The sequence below is a fragment of the Bison bison genome, unplaced genomic scaffold (assembly GCF_000754665.1).
Source record: "Bison bison bison isolate TAMUID 2011002044 unplaced genomic scaffold, Bison_UMD1.0 scf7180017860576, whole genome shotgun sequence".
In the NCBI taxonomy this organism is placed as follows: Eukaryota; Metazoa; Chordata; class Mammalia; order Artiodactyla; family Bovidae; genus Bison; species Bison bison.
The window spans coordinates 3,815-5,585 of record NW_011491148.1 but is presented as its reverse complement, the minus strand read 5'-3'; the positions used below and the strand labels follow the sequence as shown (position 1 = coordinate 5,585).

The 1,771-nt window shown below is 61.9% G+C and overlaps 1 gene segment (V, D, J or C); it reads left to right on the top strand.

Annotated features, from left to right (window-relative positions):
• Positions 1–5: 5 nt before the first annotated feature.
• Positions 6–1,696, top strand: LOC104982804 (the record flags this gene model as incomplete). The annotated part of the segment is given in 4 exon segments: positions 6–78; positions 154–483; positions 735–1,049; positions 1,181–1,696. Coding segments are annotated over 4 exon segments (1,113 nt in total), but the record flags the coding sequence as incomplete, so codon positions are not given.
• Between the last annotated feature and the right edge of the window lie 75 nt (positions 1,697–1,771).

Sequence of the window (1,771 nt, the reverse complement as noted above, 5' to 3'; positions counted from 1 at the left end):
CGGATGACTACCTGGTGTGTGAAGTCCAGCACCCCAAGGGAGGAAAGACCGTCGGCACCGTGAGGGTGGTCCCTGCAAGTGAGTCAGGTACGTCCCGTGGTTGGGTGCGGGGGGAGGGTCCAGGCCCCGCTGACCCCTTGTCCTTCTCTGCAGAGGTGGAAGTGCTGTCCCCCGTCGTGAGTGTCTTTGTCCCGCCTCGCAACAGCCTCTCTGGTGACGGCAATAGCAAGTCCAGCCTCATCTGCCAGGCCACGGACTTCAGCCCCAAACAGATCTCCTTGTCCTGGTTTCGTGATGGAAAGCGGATAGTGTCTGGCATTTCTGAAGGCCAGGTGGAGACTGTGCAGTCCTCACCCATAACTTTCAGGGCCTACAGCATGCTGACCATCACGGAGAGAGACTGGCTCAGCCAGAACGTGTACACCTGCCAGGTGGAACACAACAAGGAAACCTTCCAGAAGAACATGTCCTCCTCATGTGATGGTGAGTGCAGCCCTGGGGGGCGGGCGCTCACCCTCAGGTCTGCAGACACCGCCCCAGACCTGCCAGCTGCTCCCTGAGCCTTGGCTTCCCAGAGCGGCCAAGAGCAGGAGGGGCTGTGCAGGGCGGCTGGGGGCCGGCACCCCTCAACAGGACCCCAGGTTCACAGGGGACTCAGCCAAGTGGGCCCTGCTCTTTGGGCGGACCTCTCCCTTCACCTGATTTCACTCCAAGCAACTCTCTCCCACCTCCAGCACCACCATCTCCCATCGGGGTCTTCGTCATCCCCCCATCCTTCGCCGACATCTTCCTCACGAAGTCAGCCAAGCTGTCCTGTCTGGTCACAAACCTGGCCTCCTATGATGGCCTGAACATCAGCTGGTCCCGTCAGAACGGCAAGGCCCTGGAGACCCACACGTATTTTGAGCGACACCTCAACGACACCTTCAGCGCCCGGGGTGAGGCCTCGGTCTGCTCGGAGGACTGGGAGTCTGGAGAGGAGTTCACGTGCACAGTGGCCCACTCGGACCTGCCCTTCCCAGAAAAGAACACCGTCTCCAAGCCCAAAGGTAGGCCCTGCCCTGCCCCTGCCCTCCACCCCAGACCCTCCCACGGCTTCTGCGTTCTGAGGACAGCAGGCAGGGCCAGCAGAGGACCCACGCTCCCCGATCTCACCACTGTGACCCCCTCCCCCACCCAGACGTCGCCATGAAACCGCCGTCCGTGTACCTGCTGCCTCCAACGCGGGAACAGCTGAGCCTGCGGGAGTCGGCCTCCGTCACCTGCCTGGTGAAGGGCTTCGCGCCCGCGGACGTGTTCGTGCAGTGGCTGCAGAGGGGGGAGCCCGTGACCAAGAGCAAGTACGTGACCAGCAGCCCGGCGCCCGAGCCCCAGGACCCCAGCGTGTACTTTGTGCACAGCATCCTGACGGTGGCCGAGGAGGACTGGAGCAAAGGGGAGACCTACACCTGCGTCGTGGGCCACGAGGCCCTGCCCCACATGGTCACCGAGCGGACCGTGGACAAGTCCACCGGTAAACCCACCCTGTACAACGTGTCCCTGGTCCTGTCTGACACAGCCAGCACCTGCTACTGATGCCTAGTCAGAGCCCCCGGGTGACCGTCGCTGTGTGTGTGCATGAGTGCAGACTAACCGTGTCGGTGCGCGAGATGCTGCACTCTATAAAAATTAGAAATAAAAAGATCCATTCAAAGCTGCTGGTTGTGAGTGAGCAAAGCTCTCCCTGCTAGGCCCGTGGCTGTCTGCCCTCACCTTGCAGACCACCTCCATC